This window comes from Chiloscyllium plagiosum, chromosome 12 (genome assembly GCF_004010195.1).
Source record: "Chiloscyllium plagiosum isolate BGI_BamShark_2017 chromosome 12, ASM401019v2, whole genome shotgun sequence".
Lineage (NCBI taxonomy): Eukaryota > Metazoa > Chordata > Chondrichthyes > Orectolobiformes > Hemiscylliidae > Chiloscyllium > Chiloscyllium plagiosum.
The window spans coordinates 37,197,402-37,222,573 of record NC_057721.1 but is presented as its reverse complement, the minus strand read 5'-3'; the positions used below and the strand labels follow the sequence as shown (position 1 = coordinate 37,222,573).

At 40.8% G+C, this 25,172-nt stretch overlaps 1 protein-coding gene across 3 annotated transcripts in view; it reads right to left on the bottom strand.

Annotated features, from left to right (window-relative positions):
* Window positions 1–16,230, bottom strand: part of LOC122555113 — a 95,179-nt gene extending 78,949 nt beyond the window's left edge. For 2 of the 3 annotated variants that reach the window (XM_043700802.1, XM_043700803.1), the window contains exons 1-3: window positions 16,045–16,230; window positions 7,250–7,349; window positions 6,601–7,136 (exon numbers count right to left, since the gene is read on the bottom strand). In XM_043700802.1, coding sequence (XP_043556737.1) covers window positions 6,601–7,136; window positions 7,250–7,349; window positions 16,045–16,166 — 758 coding nt within the window. In that variant the 5' untranslated portion in view covers window positions 16,167–16,230. The remainder of the gene's footprint in view (window positions 1–6,600; window positions 7,137–7,249; window positions 7,350–16,044) is intronic. The other variant, XM_043700801.1, reaches the window with a different exon arrangement.
* Window positions 16,231–25,172: the final 8,942 nt, after the last annotated feature.

The window sequence follows — 25,172 nt, the reverse complement described above, 5'->3', positions numbered from 1 at the left end:
CCTTGCCTTTCCAAATACATGTACATCCTGTCCCTCAGGATTCCCTCCTACAACTTGCCCACCACCGACATCAGGCTCACTGGTCTATAGTTCCCTGGCTTGTCCTTACCACTCTTCTTAAACAGTGGCACCACGTTAGCCAACCTCCAGTCTTCCGGCACCTCACCTATGACTATCGATGATACAAATATGTCAGCAAGAGGCCCAGCAATCACTTCCCTAGCTTTCCACAGAGTTCTAGGGTACACCTGATCAAGTCCTGGGAATTTATCCCTCTTCATGCGTTTCAAGATATCCAACATTTCCTCCTCTGTAATATGGACATTTTTCAAGATGTCACCATCTATTTCCCTGCCTTCTATATCTTCCATTTCCTTTTCCACAGTAAATACTGTTGCAAAATACTCATTTATTATCTCCCCCATTTTCTGCTGCTCCACACAAAGGCCACCTTGCTGATCTTTGAGGTGCTCTATTCTCTCCCTCGTTATCCTTTTGTCCTTAATGTATTCCAAATATGTTTTTCTGGCTAACTCACTAGACATTTGGTCTGACCACTCTTCAACACAATGTGGGCGAATGGTCGCACATCCTAAGTCAGTTTTTGTTCAATTTTCTTGAACCTGTTTTCGTTTGTTGGCACTTATTCGTCTTATGAACTCATTTCATTGCTAGTGTCAATAGATTCTTTCTTCTTTTTGCCATGAATCTATAGAGCCCAATGAAATGATTTACCAGTTGATTGTTGACCAGTTGTTCAACAACTGTTTGTTTTGGGACCAATGTTCTCTGACTGGCTTGTCTTTAAACAGACTGAGTATACTTTGGTCTCTCTTGACCTGTTCAATGTTCATTGAAATTAATTGAATTGCTAAATCAGAATGGCTGAGGTCAAGGCAAGCATGCATGCTCAAGAGGGAGGCCTCTTGATTATGAATCACATAAACATTCTCTACTTTCTTACACCCTTTGTACTGCACTGATAATTTTAGCATGTCTTTAATCATAAATGCTGATCATGTAGTTTCAGCTCTGTATGCTGTAATTGTTATTTTTTCAGCCATGGTAAACAGTCTGAAAAGACAATGATACTCACCCATGTATATAAAATTGAAGAGATGTCCATTCACAAAAACAGGCTTTTCCCAAACTTGAGTTGATTGAATCACCAATTTCTTCTGGAAACACATTGGGATCTTTACTAATGCTGGTGGCTCTACAGCATTAACACCTTTGTCTGAGTAGTTAGGTGACTTTTTTGCAGCTCAGTAACTATATCCTACTTCTCCTATTGTGATCATGTTTCTCCGTAAGGCTTTTGAATTCTGCACTATCTCAAAGTTGCTTTAATCTCATTCTCAAACAGATTCTTACTTTTCTAATATAACATTGTTGTTGTATTTATTAGTCTTAAAATGCTTGAACTCTGTAATATAGCAATGTTGAATCACAGCCTGGATTAGGTTGGACTCCCTACAGTATGGAAACAGGCCATTCGGCCCAACAAGTCCTGCATTTTTACAAACAAAATTAAGTTTCAGACATTTGTTCATCTGCTTTGCAACACATCTCATTCTTCTTGCCCATTCATCCAGACTGCTACCAAGAATTCCTCCCCCTCATATCCCACACCCACGCTACCCCAGCCCATGTCCTAGGCTTAATCTTGAACCTCTGTCGCTCTGCTATTTTTCTCTAATCTCTCTTGTCTATGAAGATTCACATCTTATGGCTCCAAGATCAAATATTCATCAACAAAGATCCCTTCCCAGTCACCAAGCTAGCAGACGTTGTGCATGGTTTCCTCTCTTCAGACATCGCCTTGCTAAGAGTAAACAAGCAGTAGAATTATTCTGGTTAGAATTGGGGAATAGAAGAAAATGCTAGATTTCTATAGACCTCCTGATCGTGGTGTTAAAATAGTAGGATGCATAAATATGGACAGCAGGAAACTCTTCTACAAATAGTGTGGCTGCAATCGGATACTTAACCTTTCACACAGAATGTGAAAAGCTGAAGAGCTTGAATCCCAGAGTGAGTAAAAATCTTTAATATATTCAAAACAGTTTTTCTGGAAGAATGTCTTTATGAACCAACAAAAGATTTGACAAAATAAAATCAGTGCTGAATAATGAGCCAGAATTAATCAATAATTAGCAATATGGGAATACATAGCTAACAACTAAAATGAGCTTTGAGAGAGGGAATGATGAATCATAAATCATAGTTTTAACTTGAAGTTAGGCTGATAAACAAATGCTGATGCAGGAATTGTCCACAATGGACTGGGCAAAATTGTTAACAGATAAAACTACAAATGAACATGAATGGTATTCAAAGGGAGTGTTTCCTATAGTACAAGACCTGCATGCACCCTAAAAGGAAAGAGTTTTCTTGTGTAATTAAGCATGGAATTGTAGTGCGTATTGAGGTCATTTGGCCCATTGTGTCTGCATCAACCCTCTGAACAGCATCCCACCCAGATGCACTCCCCAACACTATCTCCGTAATCCCGCATCCTCAGTCAAAAAAATGAGAAATGTTAGAAAAACAAAAAGAAAACCTTGTATATATCTATAGAATAGCAAAAATCCTATAGACTGGAATGGATATAAACAGCAGCAAATAAATGTCAAGACAGTTGCAAAGAGCTGCAATAAACCTAGAAGAGAACATATGAGGGCTAGCAAAGGGAAAAATAAAGATTTTTACAACTTATTAAAAGAAAGAGGGTAAGTAAGGGTAACACTCAACTAAAGATCTTCTGTACATAGGCTACTTTAGTGATGAGCCCAATGCTGATTGATCAATGTTAGCTTTGAATCTTTCACATTTAGAATTATCATTTTTAAAACTCTGAATGGCTTTGGCCTTCATTATTGCTGAATCTATTTCAGTCCTAAAATTCCCTGACAACTGTGCTTTCTTATAATGCTGTCACCTTATGCATCCCCATTATCCCTACATGCCAGCTTCAGTCATCAAGGCCCAAAACTTTGAAATTCCTTTCCTCTTCTCAACAATCTGCCTGCACCATTAAAAGTGTAATTAGATGACCATGAATCCATTGTAGATTATCACAAAACACATCTGGTTCACTACTGTACTTTGGGGAAGGAAACTGCCATACCTGGCCCCACCTACATGTGACTCAGACCCACAGCAGTATGGTTAACTCTTAACTGCTCTTTGGGCAATTAGGGATGGGCAATAATGCTGGCCTAGCCGTGATGCCCTCATCTCATGAATGAATTAAAAAAAACCTACCTCTTTGATGATGATTTTTGTTAGCTTTCTAATGCCTCTTTTTTGGACACAGCATCTGTTTATGTCTTATTTTACATCTGTGGGATTTTTTTTCTGCATTAAAAGATACTAAACAAACGCAAGTTGCTGTTGCCTTTAGTTGATTTTCCAAGTTAACAATCACCAAATAAACAAAAATGATTCAAGAGACATGAATGGAATTCCGCCTGGCAGGTTCTTTAACATGTTAATCGTTTCTTAAAACATTTGTGTTTCCGAAAGTAGTTCCTGTGATTTCAGAACACAAAGTTGCTGCAGTAAACATGAAAATAAATTCAATTTTAAAAACATATCGGGAGGATGAGCAGAGACCTTAGCACCATGGTACGGGGAGTCTTTCCATACAAGGGGGCAAAAGAGATAAGCAATTGTAAATGGAGATAATATAACCAAGGGAATAGACACTTTTCTCTGTGGCCAGGATTGAGACTCCTTTCGGATGTGTTGCCTGCCTGATGTTTAGGTTCAGGATATCTCATCTAGATTGCAAAGGAATTTGGAGTGGGTGGGGAAAGATCCAGTTGTTATGGTCCATGTTGATACCAATAACACAGGTAGAATGAGGAAAGAGGTTCTGCTGAGGGAATACGAGCAGCTAAGGGCTAAATTAAAAACCATAACCAAAAAGGTATTAACCTTTGGATTACTTGTTCAGCCATAAGCAAATTGGCACAGGGTCAATGAGATTAAAGAGGCAAACACGTGGCTGAAAGGTTAGTGAGGGAAAAAAATGGGTTTGAATTCATGGACATTGACACCAGTACTGGGGAAGGAGGGAGCTGTTCTGAAGGGATGGGCTCCACCTGAATCATGCTGGGACCAAATTCTTGGTGAATCACATAATTAGGGCTATGGATAGAGCTTTAAACTAAACAGTAATGTGGAAATTTTTGGGAAAAGAAAAAGCGGCTAGGTTTGGCAGAGGTTATTAAAGTTTCAGAGTAAGTAATAAAGTCATGAGGTCAGTTATCCAGAAGTCCAGCTTAATTCCCTGGGCTAACAGCCCACTAGAGCAACTGGTAAAATTTAACTCAATTCATAAACCTGGAATATCAAGATGGTTTCAGTCATGACATAGTTCGTTGAAAATGGATTCACAGGTGGACAGGGGTGGTTAAAGCGGCATTTAGCATGCTTATCTTCATTGCTCAGATTATTGAGTACAGGAGTTGGGATGTCATGTTGCGGTTGTACAGGATATTGGTGAGGTCACTTTTGGAATACTGTGTACAGTTCTTGTCGCCCTGCAATGGAAAGGATATTATTACATTGGGGAGCGTGCAGAAAAGAGTAACAATGATATTACAGGGACTGGAAGTGTGAGTTATAAGGAGAGGCTGGATAGCAGGGACATTTTTCATCAAAGTGTCGGAAGTCGAGGGGTGACCTTATAGAGGTTTATAAAATCATGATGGGCTTATATAACATGAATAGCAAAGGTTTTATTTCCCCGAGGGTAGTGGAGATCAAAACTAGAGGGAATATTTATAAGGTGAGAGGAGAAAGATTTAAAAGGGACCAGAGAGGCAACTTTTTCACACAGAGTGGATTGTATGTGGAATGAACTGCCAGAGGAAGTAGAAGATGTAGGTACGGTTACATTTAAAAGCCATTTTGACAGATACATGAATAGAAAAGGTTCAGAGAGATATAGGCAAGTGGGACTAGTTTAGTTTGGGAAACTTGGTTGGCATGGACGAGTTGGACCAAAGGGTCTGTTTCCATGCTGTATGACCGTATGACTCATTAACAATTCTCAGACCCCTTGAGCATAATATTATAGAACTGAATGGATGTATAAAATCATCAAAAGATTAATGGGATTCTCATCACCATTACAGGGAAACCTTGATTATTGAATGGCACAGGTGGGAAGTATTTTGTTTGGATAATCGAATGTTCAGGTAATCGAGTGTTCAGGTAACAGTTTACCTAAGCATCGGGACCTTGAGATCTTGTTTGGATAATCTGAAATTCAGATAATTAATGTTCAGAGAAGCAAGGTTGTACTGTATATTAGTTTTGATATCACTGGGACAGTGACTTTTCATAAATTTTCTATGGGAATTTTCATGGCAGGTTATTTTCAGCAGGCCATATACAGGGCATCAGGAACTTGTATAACCTGGGCCATTAACTGTTAATCTCCTTTACTAATTACATTGAAGAATCATCAATAAGCAGTGAGCCTTGAAACAGGACTTAAGGTAAAATATTGAATTCAATGTAAATTCAATGTGACTGCACGGAATAAGGAGAGAAAAATTAGAATCATTAGAACAAGAGAAAGTATGATAAAAGCAAGGGAAAAAAATTAACATAGCTTTTTTTTGGAAAAAAATACAATAATTAAAAGCCAAAGGAATTAATCTACAGATTATCATTGAATTTCTGCAGTGAAAGTAAGGAAACCAACTGGAAATAGTTGTTTCCGATGCCATCTGAGCATAACTCCATCAACATTCTTCAGGAAACCATGTTAACAGTGTTGACAGGTTTAAATACCCTGCTGTCCTAACCGATAAAGAAAAGTGCAGGCACCAGAGCAGAAAACTAATAGGGAAATGGGTCCTTAAAATAATAGCTTATCAAATCACTATTTTTCATTAAGAGGATGTTGCCAGGTTGGTTTGAGCTATAGGGAGAGGTTGAATAGGCTGGGAATGTTGGAGGCTAAGGGGTTACCTTATGGAGGTTTATAAGATAATGAGGGGCATGGATAGGGTAAATAGACAAGATCTTATCCCTGGGATAGGGGTGTCCATAACTAGAGGGCTGAGTTTAAGGTGAGACAGGAAAGATTTAAAAGGGACTTAAGGGGCAATTTTTTTCATGTAGAGAGTGGTGCATGTATTGAATGAGCTGCCAGAGGAAGTGGTGGAGGCTGGTACAACCACAACATTTAAAATACATCTGGATTGGTTTATGAAGAGGAAGGGTTTAGAGGAATATGTGCCAAGTGCTGGCAAATGGAATTAGATTAATTAAAGATATCTGGTCAGCATAGATGAGTTGGACCGAAGGGTCTGTTTCCATGCGGTACATCTCTGTAACTCTATGACCCTAAGACAGGTGATTAAATCTGTTTGAAACATTTCCTTAAATACTAAGTGCTGGCAAATGGAATTAGATTAATTAAAGATATCTGGTCAGCATAGATGAGTTGGACCGAAGGGTCTGTTTCCATGCTGTACATCTCTGTAACTCTATGACTCTAAGACAGGTGATTAAATCTGTTTGAAACATTTCCTTAAATACTCTATAACAAGTTGTAATAATTTCAAAATAACTTACTGAGGGGCTGTAGGATCTGGGGTTTGAGCAGAACTGTTAAATTTTTCTTCTGATTGGCCACTTCCCGTGTATTGTGCTGAAGTGGTTGAATTAATTTTGATTCCTTTATGATTTACAACCTCAGATTTATTCTGCTCAACTAATCCTGATTGGTCAAATATCTGCTCTGTGGAAGGAGTCTCAAGACAGGTTACCATCAATGTTCTGTTGCCATTCTCCCCAGCATTGCTGCCAAGGCCTGCTGTAATATGCTTACTAAGAGGCTCCTTTTCTGCAGCATCATTCTGCTTTGGGACTGGAGTTCCATTGCGATATTCAGTGTTCAAATCTAGGCTGCTGACACTCTCACTTTGAGGTGAAGTTAATGATTGTTTTGGTTTGGATTTTGAGGTACGACTAAAAAAACTTCCCAATTTCTGTCGAAGCCCTTCCTCAGGTTGGTTCAAACCAATGGTTGGAAATAATCCAATGGCTTCACTATCTGTTGGTTCCTCCTGTGCTGAAGACTTCTCTTTGTCCACAGAACCCTGAAAAACCTTTACCAACGCAAGAAAAGAATAGATCATTGCAGCTTTAAGCTTTAAATTTGTTTTTTATTCACTTAAACAGTAATTTGAAAACACATTCCAGAAATCAGAATGGATATTACCTTTGCCAGGTCTGTAACCAACTTATTTGCAGACCCAGAGAAAGCCTGTTCATTTATTTTTCCATCTTTTGGGGTCACTGCAGTTTGCTTGTCCTTAAGACTAGAACAAAAATAGAAAAAAAAAACAAATACAGCAGCAAAAATTGTAGCAGGCAAAACAATTTAAAAGATAAAGAAAATCACTGATAAAAGATGTGAAGTAAAATAGTTTTAAATGGATTCTTGCCGGTGTGGCAAAATAATCAATGCATTAAAAGGAGTCAGTTACACACTTCCACCTACCTTTACCTTTCTGTTTTTAACCCCTATTCTAGGGTAATATTTTGAAATATCATATATCTATGTAATCCTTATTGGGCAGGAAGGGTATGAGAGTGCCAATCAGTTCCTGAAAGTGAGTGGTTTAGTACACCTTCCACCCCAGTCCTGGCTTTGTGCTCTCTTACTGATTCCCTGTCCAACTTTATTTCAGGAACCAGTCCCTGGTAGGTTAGTTATGTAGTTATGGATTGCAGTTGCCAAGATCAAGCAAAGGCAAGATGGACCAAATGGTCTCATTGTGTACTGGAAATTTCTTGTGATTTTATGGCACGGTACACTTTCGATCTTTAAAACGTGGTGAGGTATCAAATGAGCTGTCATAACCAGATACCAACCATTGGTAGCTATAATATTTATTTTCATGAGACGTAGAGTTAGTTCCAGCATTTTTAAAACCCAACATTATGGATACCTTTTCAAAGTTGCAGGTTTTGACTTATATGAGAATTAAAGAACTAGGCCTATATCGAAAACACTGCTAAGAAATATAAGAAATCGTACAGCAATATACTAAGGAGTGCCCATGGTGGAGGAAGACATCAGTCAGAGCTTTTGTAAAAATAATCAAATTATCACGTTCCAATGGCACAGGCACAAAGGTTAAAGGATAGAATTTTAATGTGTGTTATATAACACCTTGTTGTAACTTTGGCAGAAAGCTGGAAGAAACCATGAAGTTAAAAGGAAATAAAAGCTTGCATTTATATAGTGTCTTTTACAACTTCAAGAGAAATTGTGTAAATGGCTACTTTGATCTTTCCTTGGGTTTCCCTTAAAGCCACTATGGAAGATTGAGAGACCTGATGAGAAATTCTAACTATTACTTTGAAACTTCTCTTGGCTTGTGATTTATAATTAAATTCCAAGTGATTATATTCATATTCATGGTACTGCTACAAATTATTAACCAAGGGATTCTTCCCTCCCAGTGTCAAAACCTGAGAATGAAACAGGGAGTGTTCACGGTGTGTCACAACTATAGTGCAGTATTATGACACTTCTAGATGATTCAACAAGGCATTCACTGTGTTCTCCCATTGAAATGAATGACCACAAGAATGTAGCCTTGCTAGACTGAGTCTGCACATGTAATAACAAGTTCTTATTTCTGTAGGGGAGAGAAACAACCTCATGAAATTAATTAGCATAATCAGATAGAACTTCTTTGTGGTTCTTCTAGTCTCCGATATTACTTGGTTGATTCCGTGGTTTAAATGGCTGTTTATGTTGTTAACAATTGTGTTTACATCAGTCTTCTGCAAACGTTGCAGTGGATATTTGGGTAATCACATGTGGAAATTCAAATAACTCATTAACAGAACGAGAAACATAATTTAATCAAAACATAACCAATGTAAATTAGAATAATCCAGGACAAGCCCTTTTAATAATGTCATCCTGGAATTTCTGTGTGTAAACACAGTCCCATTAATAAAAACTACACCTAAAAACTAATTGAAAAGGTATTTTTTCATATAGCTCATTTCCTTTCACAGTGATCTTTTGTGAATTCTGTAATCAACTCCAGGAGAAAGACCCTACACAGGGCCTATTAACACAACATTAAAGGGTCAAATTACAAAACAGTCAAGCAAATTTTGTGACCAATGACGGACTGCCAACTATTTAATTGCTAGCTGTTGATTGATATGTGAAATTTCACTACTTTTGTTATAAGTTTTCCAAGCAAACAATTAATAAGTTCTCATAAATAGTTTCTGATTCCTGATATGCAAATCTAACCTAAAAGTTAATCAGATAGCATATTGGTATCATCACTGGACTAAGAATTCAAGTACCCACATAATGCCCTGGGGACCAGCCTTTGAATTCCACCACCAATTTGAATTTTAAAGGAATTGCGAATTAAGAGCTGAATGATGACCATGAAATCATTGTTGTGTGTCGTTAAAAACCTCTGATGCATTGATACCTAATAAAGTAGGAAATCTGCTATCCTTACCTGGTCTGGCCAACATGGGACTCCAGACCACAGCAATTTGGTTGACTTTAATTGACCTCTCAGTAATTAGGGATGGGCAATAAATGCTGGTGACTCTTAACTAATAAGTCACTCAGTTCTGTCAAACCACGGAGAAGTCTCAATAAAGGAATGAAAACAGAGGAACCATCTGGTATCGAAGTAGGCACTAGGAAAGACAATGGCAAACCTGGCCCTGCAAAGTCTTCCTTGCTAACACCTTGGGCCCAGTGTCAAAATGGGGAAAGGTGTCTGCAAAATCCTGATGTTGTTATGACCATGGAATTATATATGACAGACAACAACCCAGACAATACCATCACCATCACTGGTTATATCCTCTCCCAACAGCAGAACTGACACCACAGGAGTAGTGGCACAATGATTTACAGTGAGGATGGAATTGTCCTTGGAGTCTTCAACATTGATGCTGAACCCATGAAGCCTCATGGCACCAAGTCAAACATAGGCAACAAAATCTCCTGTGCTACCAGATACCATGTCTGTCCTCTATTGATGAGCAAGTATTCCTCCATTTGAACACCACATGGAGGAAGTACTAAGGATGGCAAGGAAGCCTGACTTTACTACAGTCTTGGTTCAAACCTAAAGCTGAACTCCAGGTTACGCTTCGGCGGGTCGGTGTGGACTTGTTGGGCCGAAGGGCCTGTTTCCACACTGTAAGTAATCTAATCTAATCTAAATACCATGTCTGTCCTCTATTGATGAGCAAGTATTCCTCCATTTGAACACCACATGGAGGAAGTACTAAGGGTGGCAAGGAAGCAGACTGTTCTCTTGATGGGGGATTTCAATGTCTATTGTCAAGTGTGGCTCAGCTGTAGAATTACTGATACAGATGGCCAACTGCTAAAGGTCATAGCTAGACTGGGTCTGTGGCTAGTGGTGTGGGAATTGACAAGAAGGAAAAACATACTTGACCTCATCCTTACCAATCTGCCTGCCATAGATTTATTTGTTCATGACAGTATGGGTAAAAGAGTGATCATTGCACATTCCATGTGGAGACAAAGTCCCATTTCCACATTGAAGATGCCACCCCATCATGTTGTGTGGCTATCATAATGTTAAATGAGATAGACCCAGAGCAATTCTAATAGCTCAAGACTGGACATCAATAAGATTTTGTGGGCCATAACAGCAGCAGAGTCACAAACCAACACAATTTGCAGCATCATGGCTGGACATATACTGCACTCTACCATTACCACCAAAGCAGGAGGTCAACTCTGGTTGAATGAAGAGGTCATGCTAGGAGCAGCACCTAAAAGTAAAGTGTCGGTCTGATGAAGCAACAACACAGGATTGCTTGCATAACACAGAGCAAAAGCATCAAGCTATAAACGGAACTAAGCTATCTCGCAACTAATGAACCAGAGCCAATATCTGCAGTCCTGCCTCACACAGATGAGAATATTAATGGACAATTAAACAACTGACTCAGAGAAAGCCCATGACATTTGCATTCTCAGTAATGGAGGAGCCCAGCACATCAGTAGGACAAATAAGGGAACAAATCTAGCACTGCCCTATCAGTCTACTCTCGATCATCAGTAAAGTGATGGAGGGGGTCATCGCCAATCATACCAAGCTGCACTTGCTTAAATTCTGCAGAGTCTTGTGCTCCTTCAGGGCCACTCAGGTCCTGACTTTACTACAGTCTTGGTTCAAACCTAAAGCTGAACTCCAGAGGTGAGATGAGAGTGACAGCCTTTGACATCAAGACCACATTCGACCAAATCTGGCATCAATGAGCCCTAGCAAAACTAGAATGAATGAGAATCAGGTGCCAAATTCTCTGCAGATTAAAACCATAGCCATCACATAGGGAGATAGTTGTGGTTTTTGGAGGTCAGTCATTTCAGTTTAGGATATCACTGCAGGAGATCCTCAGGGTAGTGTACTGGGACCAACTATCTTCAGCTGCTTCTTCAACCTTCATAACATCAGTCATAGGATGATACTGACAATTGCACAATGTTCAACACCGGTTGTGACTCCTCAGATACTGAAGCAGTGTACGTCCAAATGCAGCATGACCTGAACAGTATCCAGGCTTCAGTGGAATGTGACAAGTAACATTCATGCCACACAAATGACAAGCAATTATCATATCTGTCAAGAGACAATCTAACCATGCTTACTTTCAATAATGTCACAATCACTGAATTCCCTCTGAATATGTCAGAGGCTAGGAATTTCACAGGTCTAGCAGCTACTTGACATAGGATTCATTTAGCTCAGTCAGTAGAGGTTCTACCAAGGAATTCCTAGTGATAGACCTTGAACTCTGCCAGCCATCACTCATCACCTGTCTTTTCAAAGTCTGTCCACCAACCACACAGTTCACGTGATGAGTGTGATGGAATGCTCTTCATTTGTCTGGATGGGTGCAGCTGGAACGACCTTCAAGAGATTTGACCACATTCAGGACAAAACAGCTTGTTACCCAATCCACCCACCCTCATTATTTACTTCTTCCACGAACGATGCACTGTCATGGAATTGTTTGCAATCTACGAGATGCATTGCAGTAACTCAAAGGTTCTTTCAACAACATTTTTCGAATCCACAAACTCTGTTACCTAGAAAGATAAGGGCAGTAAATGTATGGGAACATCATTACTTACAAGTTCCCTTCCGTGGCTCATCCTCACTTACAACTATATCACTGTCCTTCACCGTCACTGGGTCAAAACCCCAAAACTCCCTTCCTAACAGCACCGTATGTGCAAGAAGACGAATCACCGCAATCGACCAGAGAGCAATTAATGTTAGGCAATAGGTGCTGGTCAATGATGTCCATATCTCATGAAAAAAATGTCATTATTGCTATTCCTGGGTCTGACATATTTCATCAATAGGACAGACACACCAGAAATTGTGGCACAGTGGTATACAGTCAGGATGGAGTTGGCCTCAGAGCAGTCAAGATTGACTTCAACTCCATGAAGTCCCATGTCATCAGGTCAAAAGTGCCAAAGAAACTTTTGCTGAATTCACTTACTGCCCTCCCATACCACACACACCTCCCCCCCCCCAACTTGAACACCACATAGAAAATGCATTGAGGGGTCCAGGGTACAAATGTACTCTGGTGCTGAGGGTGTTCAAGGTCCATCATCAAGAATTTCTTGATGGAAACATTATTTACCAAGCTGGCTGAGTTCTAAATGACATAGCTGCTACACTGCATCTGCAACAGAGGATGAGGATGTTAAGAAGACCAAGATGTATCTGTCTACAACAGAATTCTAAGAATGGCCACTGCACAGTCCTTGTGGAAATGAAGTCCTGTCTTCATGTTGAGGATAACCTCCACTGTGTTGTGTGGCCCTACCACCATGCTAAATGGGATAGACTTTAATCAGATCTAGTAACTCAAGCCTAGGTATTCATTAAATGCTGTGGACCATCAGCATCAGGAGAATTAGACCTAACCACGATCTGTAACCTTGCGGCCTGACATATCGCCACTCCAGCATGACCATCAAACTGGATGATCAAACCTGAACCAATGATGCTGCCAAAGGCCATGCATGAAGTAGCATCAGGCACACTTAAAAATAAAGTATCAACCTGAAAATTACAACACAGGACCACCTGCATGACAAACAGTATAAATAGTACATGATTTAAAAGTTAAGAGGTTCCACAATCCTGGATGAGTTCTTGGCTCTGCAGCCCTGCCTCATCCAGTTGTGAATAATGATGGACAATTAATTACTGAATTAGAAATGGAAACTCCACAAATATGTTCATTCTCAATAATGGGGAATCCAAGCACACAAGTCAAGGCTAAATCATTTGAAACAATCTTCATCCGTAAGTGCTGAGTGAACAATCAATCTTGGCTTTGTCCTGAGGTTCCAAGCACTATACAGGTTGGTTTTTAGCCATTTTAATTCAGTGGGAATCCAGGAACACCTCTTCATTGGTTGGAATCTCTACTAGCTCACAGGAACATGGTTGTACCTGTTGGAGTCAGTCATCTCAGCAATTAAGGCATCTCTGTAGAGTTCCTCAGGGTTGTGTCTGAAGCACAATCTTGTTCAGCTCCTTCCATCATAAGGTCAGAAGTGATTAAATTCAATGATGATGACCCAATGATTGGCATCATTCTCAACTCTTCATGCACAGAAGCTGTCCATGTCCAAGGCAGAAAGACCTGGATAACATTTGGGTTTGGGCTGATAAGTGACAAGTGACATTTGTGCCTTACAAATATCAGTCAATGATCATGAGAGAAGATAACAATTATCCCTTGATATTCAATGATATTACTATTGCTGAATATCCCACTATCAACATCCCAGTGCTACCATTAACCAGAAACTCAACTGGATTAGTCACATAATTACACCTGACTCCTCAGACCATGCCCGCCATCTACAAGGCATGTATCAGGAATTTTCAGGGTACTCTGCACCTGCAGTTGGAGAATGCAGCTCAAACAATACTCAAGAGGTTCAACACCAACCAAGACAAAGCATCCAATTTGAATAGCACACTCTTAAACATTCATTCCAACCACCACCAATGCACACTGGCAACAGTTCATTTTTCCAAATGCATTACATTGATCATCTAGCGGAACAAAATCAGTGGGAATATGGGAACAGCATCACCTGCAAGTTCTCCTCTTAGCCACACACCTACTTGAACTAATTATATCACTGTCACTTCACTGTCTCTGGGTCAAAATCATGAAACTCCTTTTCTAACAGCATGTGACTGTACCTATCTCCATTGACTGCAATGGGGCAACAAATGCTGGCCTCGCCAGCATTGCCCACACTCCTTGGAAGAATATTTTAAAAAGATTCTTGTGTGACGTACTGCACAATTCATTTTAATGCAAAGACTGATTTGCATTTTTTTTTCAATAATCCCAAATCATTTATGATCAATTTGAACATTTTAGCATCCATTCCATGCCTGAAGTACAGTGCTGTGTAATTTAATTTCAAGACCACTATTTTTACCTTAAGTGACTGATATTGTCACCGTGAAATCTATGACAATGTTTCTTTACCATGGTTACAAATGGAGTAGGGCTTAAAATGACTAAGCAAGATAATATTTGAATAGTAGTTCAAAGCAATAATAACAATCCTGCATCATTTCTGTCAAAGTATCTACACCTGTTTTTCGATGGATGTTTAACCCATATTTAACATAGTTTTATGTGTAAAACATATCTAGCAAAGATGTTTAATAGAATACTTACTTTCAACATTTGATACCAGATAAATACTTACTTGACTCAACCAGGTGTGATTTGAGTAATAAATATCTCTCAGGAAACTAAACTATTTATCACCTGAACACAAAATCCATTCTCCGAAATTTTCCTTATGTTTAATGATTTTATTACTCTCTGGATTCAATATTGGCAATCATAGTCACACAGCACAGAAACAGACCCTTTAGTCCAACCAGTCCATAATCCCATATTAAACTAGTCCCACTTGCCTGCACTTGGCCCATATCCCTCCAAACATTTTGAATTGCTACGGTGTGGAAACAGGCCCTTCGACTCGGCAAGTCCACACCGACCATCCGGTCGAAGAGTAGCCCACCCTGACCCATACTACTCAACAATTTCCCCCGACTAATTAATCTAACCTACATATCCCTGAACACCATGGGCAAATTAGCACGGGGAGAATGTGCAAACTCCACACAGACAATCGCCCAAAGCTGGATTCAAACCCAGATTCCTGGCACTGTGCGGCAGCAGTGCTAACCACTGTGCCACCCCTCTTCAAGACAAGAAACGGATTAAAATTTTCTTATTCATGCATTGATCCCAAATATCTTTTCAACGTTATTAATGTACCTACATCCACCACTTCCTCTGGAAGTTTATTCCTCAAATGAACCACTCTCTCAAATCATTAAGATTTTGTGAAAACAGCTTACGTTGTATTGGTGCAGTACTCCACTTACTCAGGCTTTCAATTTATTGCCATTTTCCAAAACATTCATCAGAAGGATTTATGTTCACTCACCATTGGCAATATTTATACTTTAATTATAGGGAGTGATGATATCTGAGAGTGCTGTAATCTATCTCCAAACTGTAAGATCTTAGGTGTCCTCTGCACAGATTTGTCTCTCTCACACTCCCGACCGTTCCTCCTCACAGATTGGTGCCTCTCATTTACTTTCTCGTTCTTGTAATCCTCTTCAACATAGATCGTCCCTTTTATCTGTCTTGCCTATCTCCGTAGCCCTCTATTCATAAGCTGCTCGAGCTTCCTTTTGCTATTCATTTGTATTGATCTCCCAAGTACACATAGCCTGTAGTTTAGTTCTACTACTCTTTCTGTGGTAACAACAAAGCAAAGATCTCGCACTTGCTGTCAGACCAAAACTCAAATCTATTTTAGTACACGGGTTCATGTTGTTTTCCATGTCCAATGATACTGCTTGACTAAAGCAGGTGACAGACGGCTCTTCGATTTACCTGACTGTTTCGGAAGTAGTTTTCGTTGGGTTATCCTCCACAGACTTGTTCGAAGAAAATAGTTTAGACAAGTTTATTGCGATGTCCTCCTGCCAGATATTGGATAGTTTAAACGCGCTCATTTCTCCCTAAAAGACGAAGGGAGCGGCTGAAATCTCGGCCAGTGAACTTGGATATTACACCGAGGCTGGGCAAGAAAACGCGAGGTGAAACTGGTCAAACTTGTAAGGCTGGGCTGGAAATACACGATATTATTAATAGTCAAAAACCGTGTAGGAGGAGTTTCTCTATCCTAATTGCGTTTTCAAACATGTGTATACCCACTTCAAGAGAAGAATATTAATAGTTCTATGTTCTACTGTGTTGAACATACAGCTAATGTAGTATCTTTATTCTTCTATTTTTGCTAATTTATATTTGACTTTAAACCCTAGGATGTAATCTCTCGTTCTGCAGTAGAAATGTGGCAGTGGTATCAGAAATGAGTGTCTCCCTCCGGAGGGGAAAAACTTGTAACATTGCAGTGCGATTCTGGTCTCCTTCCTATTGGAAAGATGTTGTGAAACTTGAAAGGGTTCAGAAAAGATTTACAAGGATGTTGCCAGGGTTGGAGGATTTGAGCTACAGGGAGAGGCTGAACAGGCTGGGGCTGTTTTCCCTGGAGCGTCGGAGGCTGAGGGGTGACCTTATAGAGGTTTACAAAATTATGAGGGGCATGGATAGGATAAATGGACAAAGTCCTTTCCCTGTGGTCAGGGAGTCCAGAACTAGAGGACATAGGTTTAGGGTGAGAGGGGAAAGATATAAAAGAGACTAAGGTGCAACCTTTTCATGCAGAGGGTGGTATGTGTATGGAATGAGCTGCCAGAGGATGTGGTGGAGGCTGGTACAATTGCAACATTTAAGAGGCATTTGGATGGGTATATGAATAGGAAGGGTTTGGAGGGATATGGGCCGGGTGCTGGCAGGTGGGACTAGATTGGGTTGGGATATCTGGTCGGCATGGACGAGTTGGACTGAAGGGTCTGTTTCCATGCTGTACATCTCTATGACTCTATGACTCTATGCAGTAGTGTACTATGGCATTTGGTCCTGCCACCAGTAACATTGGCAATTTCGCCGGTAATACTGGTTCTGCCAAAGATTGTGGTACAAATCCGCAACAGAAAGTGTTATCTCTGAGGCTATATTGGTGTTGCTGCCCTGACAAATTCCCCATTTTCCTGAGCTGTTTGGCGAAGTCTAAAAATGAAAGAACATGATGGAAATCCGAAACAAAAACAGAAACTGATGTAAAATCTCAGCAAGTCTGGCAGCATCTGTGGAGACAAATCAGAGTTAACCTTTCGGGTCCAGTGACCCTTTTTCAGAAGTGATGGTAACTAGAAAAAAGATGGTTTTATACAGAGGTTTGGGAGATAGGTGGGAGGGAGAGTAAATGATAGGTGAAGATAGAGCTGAAAGAGAGAGAAACACTGTTGAATAAAGGAGTGGAAATTCTCTTAGGAGAAGTCTGCATGGCGGGGTGTTGTGCAGCTGAGGGTGTAGGGTGTATCTGGCTATATTAATTGCACACTCAATTAAGCATCTGTAAAGAATTCATATTTTATTGATAATGCAATATGTAAGAAAGTGCATAGCATAAAAAGGATTATTAATGTAATAATTAAGGGGAAAAACCAATGCCATTCTCCCCCACACCCACCTCCAAACGTGGCTAGATTGCCTGAGTTTCCTTTTCTGTGTTCAAGTCCACAATGTTTTCAGAAATATAACTGTGGACCCAGGCTTGCATCTTGCAGACTCCTTTGAACATTCCCTTGGGGCATAGATGGTAACCCCCAAGATAATTTGTGGAGAGAATCAGGGAAGAAGTAATAATAATAATTAGTAGCTGCGAGCATGACAATATCACAGGGAAGATGGAACATTCATACCTGAGATATTCGTCAAAGAAGCTGGAAAAGGCATCACGGACTGGTGAGTGCATCATTAGAAATCATTGTCCGTAATGAGCTTACCTTTTAACAGCCCCCAGCTTGACTGGAGAAGGTGTAGGTTTGGCTGGTGGTTGAGGGGGGTTTCCCATGCTGGCAAAGACAGTGCAGAATGTTCCATAGCTGCACCTTCTCAGATCGCCAAAGTTCAGCAGCTACATTATAGAGTCATAGAGATGTACAGCATGCAAACAAACCCTTCGGTCCAACCTGTCCATGCCAACCAGATATCCCACCCCAATCTAGTCCCACTTGTCAGCACCTAGTCCATTTCCCTCCAAACCCTCATATACCCATCCAAATGCCTTTTAAATAATGCAATTGTACTAGTCTCAACCACTTCCTCTGGCAACTCATTCCATACACATACCACCCTTTGCGTGAAAACGTTGCCCCTTAGATCTACTTTGTATCTTTCCCCTCTCACACTAAAGCTATGCCCTCTAGTTCTGGACTCCCCCACCCCATGGAAAAGACTTTGTCTGTTTATCCTATCCATGCCCCTCATGATTTTGTATACTGTTGGATAAGGTCACCCCTCAGCCTCCGACACTCCAGGAAAAACAGCCTGAGCCTGTTCAGCCTCTCCTGACAGCTGAAATCGTCCAACCCTGGCAACATCCTTGTAAATCTTTTCTGAACCCTTTCAAGTTTCACAACATCTTTCCCATAAGGAGAGCAGAATTGCATGAAATATTCCAACACTGGTCTAACCAATGTCTTGTACAGCTGCAAAATGATCTCTCAACTCCTGTACTCAATACTCTGACCAATAAAAGAAAACATACTAAACCCTTTGTGTGGAAAGCTTCTAGTAAACTGGTCAACAATGACCAGACAGAATTTCTTATTCTAACTTTGTGGGAGTGGTCCTATAAAGTCCATTTGGATGTATTCCCACAGTCCAAGTGGATGTGGCTGATGGCTCATTTGGATTTTAATTCCCTGTCCTGGTTCTGTCTGCGCACATGCAGTGCATCTCTGCCAAAATTCAGCTATGTCTCTTCTCATTCCTTTCTACCACCAGCATTAGATATTAACTGTATCATTTTAACCTTCCCTATGTATGCTAATCATGGTAAACACTTGCCAGCAACTTGCCCATATCCCTCCAAACTCTACCTGTTCATAAACCCATTCAGATGCCTTTTAAATGTTGCAATTGTACTAGCCTCCACTACTTCCTCTGGCAGCTTATTCCATACACGCACCACTCTCTGTGCCCCTTAGGTACCTTTTATATCTTTCCCCCCACCCCTAAACCTATGCCCTCTAGTTCTGGACTCCCCCACTCCAGGGAAAAGACCATGTCTATTTATCCTATCCATGCCCCTCATGATTTTATAAACCTATGTAAGGTCACCCCTATAGCTCAAATGCTCCAACTCTGGCAACATCCTTGTAAATCTTTTCTGAACCCTTTCAAGTTTCACAACATCCTTCTGACAGGAAGACCAGAATTGCACACAATATTCCAAAAGTGGCCTAAGCAATGTCCTGTACAGCTGTAACATGACCTTCCAACTCCAATACTCAATGCTCTGACCAATAAAGGAAAGCATACCAAATGTCTTCATCACTAACTTATCTATCTGTGACTAATTTCAAGGAACTATGAACCTGCACTCCAAGGTCTCTTTGTTCAGCAACATTCCCCAGGACTTTGCCATTAAGTGTATATGTCCCATTAAGATTTTCTTTTCCAAAATGCAGCACCGCATATTTATCCAAATTAAACTCCATCTGCCACTCCTCAGCTCATTGGCCTATCTGATCAAGATCCCGATGTACTCTGAGGTAAACTTCTTCGCTGTCAACTACGCCTCCAACTTTGGTTTCATCTACAAACTTTGTAACTATACCTATTTTCACATCCAAGTCATTTATATAAATGATTATATAAAAGGTTCTTCACAGGTATGAAGTTTTTCTTTCAAGTTAAAGGACTGCCATTGCTGCTTCATTATGTGGACACCACCCTGTTGTTGCACCCAATTGAGGAAAATAACATATCAGTTTTCTTCTTTAAAATGTGCAAATCATGTAGACTGGATTTGTGTAAAGTACAAGCACAAAGATCATACTCTTTAGATAGAGGACTGCTGAGAGAAGCCCAGCTAAATAATACTGGAGGTGCTTTGTGAACCATGACTTGGTGCAATGAGAGAATAGTTACCATCCCATCCATTGGACTATCCAGGGTCTCCACTCGGGCACCTGAATGCTCAATGCTAATCATTTGCTGTGCAAAGTTCTCACCCCTCTGCACCAACCTGGGCAGCTCTGATCTGGTTAGATTCATCATTTATGGAGGCTGTGCTGTGGGAGACAAAATGGAAAGTTCTTCATTTTCCTTTAACCCAATGCTGTACCTGGATGAAGGAATCAAAGTCGCAATCAATACCTTTGGCATCAAAAACTTACAGCATGTGCTGTTCAGGAGTTGTTTCTTGAGGCAGCAATTGCGGTCCTGCAGCTTGGTACACTGCTGTGTAGCCAATGGATTATGGCTATGGTTGTTTGTAACTCATGAGTCTAGGACTCTACCTTCAGTGTGAGTGTTTGTGCATTCGCACTTGACTCCAAGTCAGGTGCAGCTTATATTGTTGGAGAGGGCATTTAATTCATGGCCCACCCTGACACAGACAGGAGGGGGAATGATGTAGTTCTATGATCCCTGAAGTACAGGGAAACCTGAATATAATCCTGTCCATCAGGCTCCACAGCAGTTTCCTGCATTCCTTCTCCACGTGGCCTTTCTTGTACTTTTATCAACAAAGACAAATTGTAATTTACAAACATATCCATCTCAGCTCTGTGAGCATACACAGTGACAAGACCAAGTAAAATTTGTGCACCTTCCGTGTTTGTACTGCTGGCCTCCATTACTCACTTGAGCTGGTTGATTCTGCTCTGCAGGCTGTGGACACCATCACTCTCAGACTCAAAAGTGCTGTCCCAGAAGGGTTCCTTCGTATGAGCAGGTCTAGCCATAAATAACAGGATCTCTACTTTGTAGTACTCATCGGTAGGACCCCTCACACACTCTCCAGAATCGTAGTCCTCTGACTTCCCAATGCTGGCTTCTACAAAATGGACCATAACTACCCAGCTGGGATTGTGGAGCTGATGCTTGAATTTCATAATGTCCATCGCCATGGAAACAATTCTAGACACTGTCTTTTCAACCAAGAAACAAGGCCATGCTCCATCATGGCAGCAATTATCTGAATGATGCAGGGGGTAAGAGAATTAAATAAAACTAAACTATCTATCTTTTAAGATAGAGGGAGGGGGAGATCCAAGATGACTGTGATCTAGGAGGATCGCGGTGCAGAGCTCTGCACCACAGCACAAGCGGGACGAACTTCTAACCCGCCCAGCCCGGACCATTGCGATATCCTGGGTCTCTGGAAAGGTGTGGAGTCCCAGGAAACTGAAAAATTAGCTTACCAACGTTTTTATCGTCCAGAGATGCCGAAGGAGGGAGGAGCAGCATCCGAGGCCGGGCCTACGGCCCAGCCTGCAGGATCATCAGACTTGATTACCTACCAGGCCCTGGTGAAGGAGCTATCGAAATCTTGTGAGATTTTGTGTAAGCAGATAGAGGAGAAGCTGGCACTGATCTCTATCATGCTGCAGAAGCATGAACAGCAGCTGGGAGACCTGGAAAAGAGGACGGATGAGACTGAACATAGAGTCACTGTAGTGGAAGCTGATGCCAGTTCCTCCAAGGTTAGGATCAAAGTCCTGAAGATGCAGGTTGTAGTTTGCATGACCAAGTGGATGATCTTGAGAACAGGGGCAGGAGAAAAAATATTTGGATCATCGGTCTGCCGGGGGGTAAGGAAGGTGAGCAGCCAGCAGAATCTATTGAGGACTGGCTTCCGAAATCCCTTAACTTGGAGGCCGGCATGAGAGGCTTGAAGATCGAGAGAGCTCACCGGGTCACGGCGTGGAGATCAGGTCTGGGTCAACATCCTCATCCTCTCCTGGTGTGGTTTCATCACTATAGAAATAAGGAGAGAATCGTGGCAGCTTCCAGAATCCATGGGAAGGATGCAAAAGCCCTAATTTACGAGGGCTCTAAGATCATGTTCTTCCAGGACTTCTCAGCGGCGGTGATCCAGAAAAGAAAATGGTATGACGGTGTCAAGAGAAGACTGAAGGAGCTTGGGATTCAGTACTCTCTGAGGTATCCAATGTGCTTTGGATCACCTTAGATGGATTCATACATCTCTTTGCCACGTCGGAGAAGGTTAGAGACTTTGTGAACAAATTAACCTAATCTGAACAACTTAGTATATACAAATAGTAGTGTTATTTGGGTATGTCTTTTTTTAAAATAAAACAGAGGAAGTCCAATTGGAGCTTTCTTTTCCTTTTCTTTTCTTTTATTGATAATAATTTGGTTTAAAGTATGTTTGGTGGTGGTTGAGATGTGTACTTTCAATTTCTAAGTTATACCAAAGGATGGGTGGGGTATTTACCCCCTCTTTTCTAAAAACAAATTTCTTTATTCATATTGCTATTCCATGGTGTATTTACTTTTTTTTCTGCTTGTGTTTGCGATGCGGCTCTAGCTAGGAGGAGGGAAAATGGTTGGGATGGCTAGATGCATACTTATGGGCAGTTTGGGAGGGGTAATTGCCCCCTTTGGGCAGAGGGTGAGTTCCCCTATTCAGCGCCGTTGGCACTTTATATGTTGGTTTGTTTTTTTGGCTTTTTATTGTATATAATCTTTGATAGCTTTGTAGGTTTGTTAAATGTAGTGGTTTTAGTTTCTGTAGTTTTTATGTTTGATGGATCATGTGACACTAAGGTGCAGTGATTTGTGGTTCGAGTTCCTCCTCTCTGGAATTTAAATGTTATTGCAGAAGGTAATGGTGCACTTGGAATATCAAGGGGAGTCACTCACCAATTGAGAGGAAGAGGTACTTTTGAGTCTTAGAAAGGAGGTGGATATTGCTTTATTACAGGATACACACTTGGATGATAGGGAGCATTTGAAACTACAGCAGAATGGCTTTGACCGGGTTTACTTTTCACCTTCTCATACTAGAAGCAGGGTGTAGCTATATTGGTGAGGAGGAATCTCCCATTTAGGTTACTATAGTGTGTTGAAGACATACATGGGAGGTTTGTAAGACTCTCGTGTTAAGGCTGGAGACTGTATTACCTTCTATTGTTATAGAGGACCAGACAGGATTCATAAAGGGCCACAGATTCTCCAATAATGTTAGGAGGCTGCTTAATGTAATTTAAGCATGTCAACAACAGTCAATATAGGGATTGGTGATTTTTCTAGATACAGAGAAGGCATTTGACCGAACTGAGTGGCTGTATATTTTTTATACTCTGCAGCGATTTGGCTTGGGTGAAGTCTTTATAAGATGGGTAAAGGTTCTCTACAGTGACCCTCTCACTGTGGTCATCCCCAATGGGGTACAATCAAGCAATTTTAACATTTTAGGGGCAGCAGGCAGGGCTGTACCCTTTCATCACTGCTTTTTACGTTGGTGATTGAACCATTGGTGGAGGCCATTCGTAGGGATCCCAGTATATCAGCTCCAGAAGTGGGGTCAAAATTACATAAGATTTTGTTGTACGCAGACAACGTCCTAATTTGTTTGTCAAATCCAGCAGTTTTAGTGTCTCACCTAATACAATGCATCTGTGCATTTGGCGCCTTTTCGGGGTACAAGATTAATCTTGCAAATGCCTATGGTGGTCTTACAAAGATGCTAGGTCTGGATCGGCTATTCAAAGTCAATTTAGTTCAATTATTTGACAAAATCAAACAAGACCTTCAAAGATAGGAGGCGCTTCTGGTCTCATGTTTAGGTTGGATAGTTCTTATTAAGATGAATATTCTCCCCTGTTTGTTATACCCTATACAGATGGTCCCCCTGATTTTCAATATGCAAACATTCAGGAGAGTGAACGGCTGGTTCAACTCCTTTATTTGGCATAATAAGTGCACCCGCATTAAATTAGCTTAACTGCATTTGCCGGGGGGGGGGGGGGGGGAGTGGACCTCCCAGACATTAAAAATTATCAATTAAGCTCAGTTTTATCCTACGTGAGTGATGGGCCTCTGAGGACCTACATTCAGGATGGTTAGATATTGAAACTTCCCAGGCAAGGTGCCCCCTTACGAACTTGCTGTTTCTGGACAAAATGAGGACAGTTAGGGAATATTGCCATAACAATAGTTATCAATATTGTTAAAGCATGGAGGACAATTCGGCACAGGGAAAGCAATATTGGCAAAACATCTTCTCTTACACCTATAGAGGATATGCCGGGTTTTCAACCGGTGATGATAGATTCAGGATTCAAATGTTGGGCAGCTAGGGGTGTGTCTTGCATGAGTGATTTATTTGAGGGAGACACAATGATGTCCTTTGATCAGCTAGCACAGAAATACGAGCTATCTAACAGGGACCTTCTTTCGTTTTTTTCAAGTTAGCGATTTTATTCAAAAGAAGATTGTACTTTTGATTGATCCTACAAATCCGACACAGAGAGGAGGGTGCTCAGTGCTATGAGTACACTTTCTTGTCAGCACTTTATATCATCAATTGGGGGATGCTGCCTCAGATGAGTTCGATCGACTCTGCAGGGTGTGAGAGAGAGAGCTAGGTGTTAAAATCTCCTCAGAGGCATGGGAAGATATTTTGATAAAATGCAGAAAGATATTCGTTTTAAAATAGTGATGGAAAAGGATGGACCAGATCTATGAAGTTCTAAATTGGAGAAAGGCCAATTTTGACCGTATCAGGCAAGAACTTTCAAAAGCTGATTGGAGGCAGATGTTCGCAGGTAAAGGGACGGTTGGAAAATGGGAAGCCTTCAGAAATGAGATAACAAGAATCCAGAGAATGTATATTCCTGTCAGGGTGAAAGGGAAGGCTGGTAACTATAGGGAATGCTGGATGACTAAAGAAATTGAGGGTTTGGTAAAGAAAAAGAAGGAAGCATATGTCAGGTACAAACAGGATAGAACGAGTGAATCCTTAGAAGAGTATAAAGAAAGTAGGAGTATACTTAAGAGGGAAATCAGGAGGGCAAAACGGGGACATGAGATAGCTTTGGCAAATAGAATTAAGGAGAATCCAAAGGGTTTTC